Source organism: Aptenodytes forsteri, unplaced genomic scaffold, assembly GCF_000699145.1.
Source record: "Aptenodytes forsteri isolate BGI_AS27 unplaced genomic scaffold, ASM69914v1 Scaffold494, whole genome shotgun sequence".
Taxonomy (NCBI): domain Eukaryota; kingdom Metazoa; phylum Chordata; class Aves; order Sphenisciformes; family Spheniscidae; genus Aptenodytes; species Aptenodytes forsteri.
Window position 1 is genome coordinate 458,869 of NW_008794455.1, and position 1,016 is coordinate 459,884.

The window sequence follows — 1,016 nt, forward strand, 5'->3', positions numbered from 1 at the left end:
CCAACGTGTTTAATTCTCACATACACACGTGGGACAAACCCCCTTGCCACCGGGGAGGCCGGGGCAGAGCGCCCACCAGCTTCACCAAGGCTTTGCCACGCTGTGCCGGGGAGGTGAAGAGCACCCATGGCGTGTGGGAAGTCCAGTGACGGTGGAGAACGGGCAAGTTCAACACAAAGAAAAACCAGGAGAGTCTGGAGTGCTGCTGAGCACGGGGAGCCTGCTGCCACCGCCCTGACGCCGGATCCGGCCGCACCAGCTCCAGGCTGGCGCCGATGCTGCTGCCCAGCCAGAGCAAGTCAGTAGCCTTCATCTGCCCAGGTGATCTCGTAGTCCGGATACTCGGCTTTCAGCTTCTCCGTAGTCACGGAGTGGTCCGCTCGCCCAAAGCCCTGGCAGAGGAGAGAGGGTCCTGAAGTAGAGCCGAGGTGGTTACCACCCACGGGAGAGTTCAGCGAACCCCTGGGGCGGCTCACTGCAACCAGAGACTCCGGCAGCAGCCCCTGGCAGTGGAAGACGCTGCTGAGCCCGTGTCCGTGAAAGACCCATTGGCTCCAATCCCTCCTTGGCAGCGGCTCAGACTGCGGGCCACTCAGCCTGGCTCCAGCTGCCAGACGGCAATGGCAGCCAGGGAGGGGGACAGTGCCACCCCGGAGCTGGGAAAACCGGCACCGGTATCACCAATACCCTCCTCGGGGCACACAGAGGGACACCAAGGGGACACGGGCACCCCCAAGTCTGCCCTGGCAGCGCCGCTGCCCTCCGGCTCGGCCCTTCCGCTCCCAAAGGGATGCGGTGCCGGTTCGGCCACGAGCAGCAGGACCGGCACGGGCACTTGTGCCGCCGTCGGGAGGGGGCAGACGCGGCCATCCCCCCCCCCCTGCCGCACCCGCGGCGCCTCGCTTACCACCGAGTACCCGTAGACGTGGATCTTCCTCTCCTCGGGGCGGTGGGAGAGGCGGCCGCCCCCCAGGCACTCGCAGCCCAGGCCCTGCTGCGCCAGCTCCTGCGCCGTC

The 1,016-nt window shown here is 66.9% G+C and overlaps 1 protein-coding gene across 1 annotated transcript; it reads right to left on the minus strand.

Annotated features, from left to right (window-relative positions):
• Positions 1-1,010, minus strand: LOC103908315 (the record flags this gene model as incomplete). Its single annotated transcript, XM_009290669.2, has 2 exons — positions 1-392; positions 908-1,010. Coding segments are annotated over 2 exons (186 nt in total), but the record flags the coding sequence as incomplete, so codon positions are not given.
• Between the last annotated feature and the right edge of the window lie 6 nt (positions 1,011-1,016).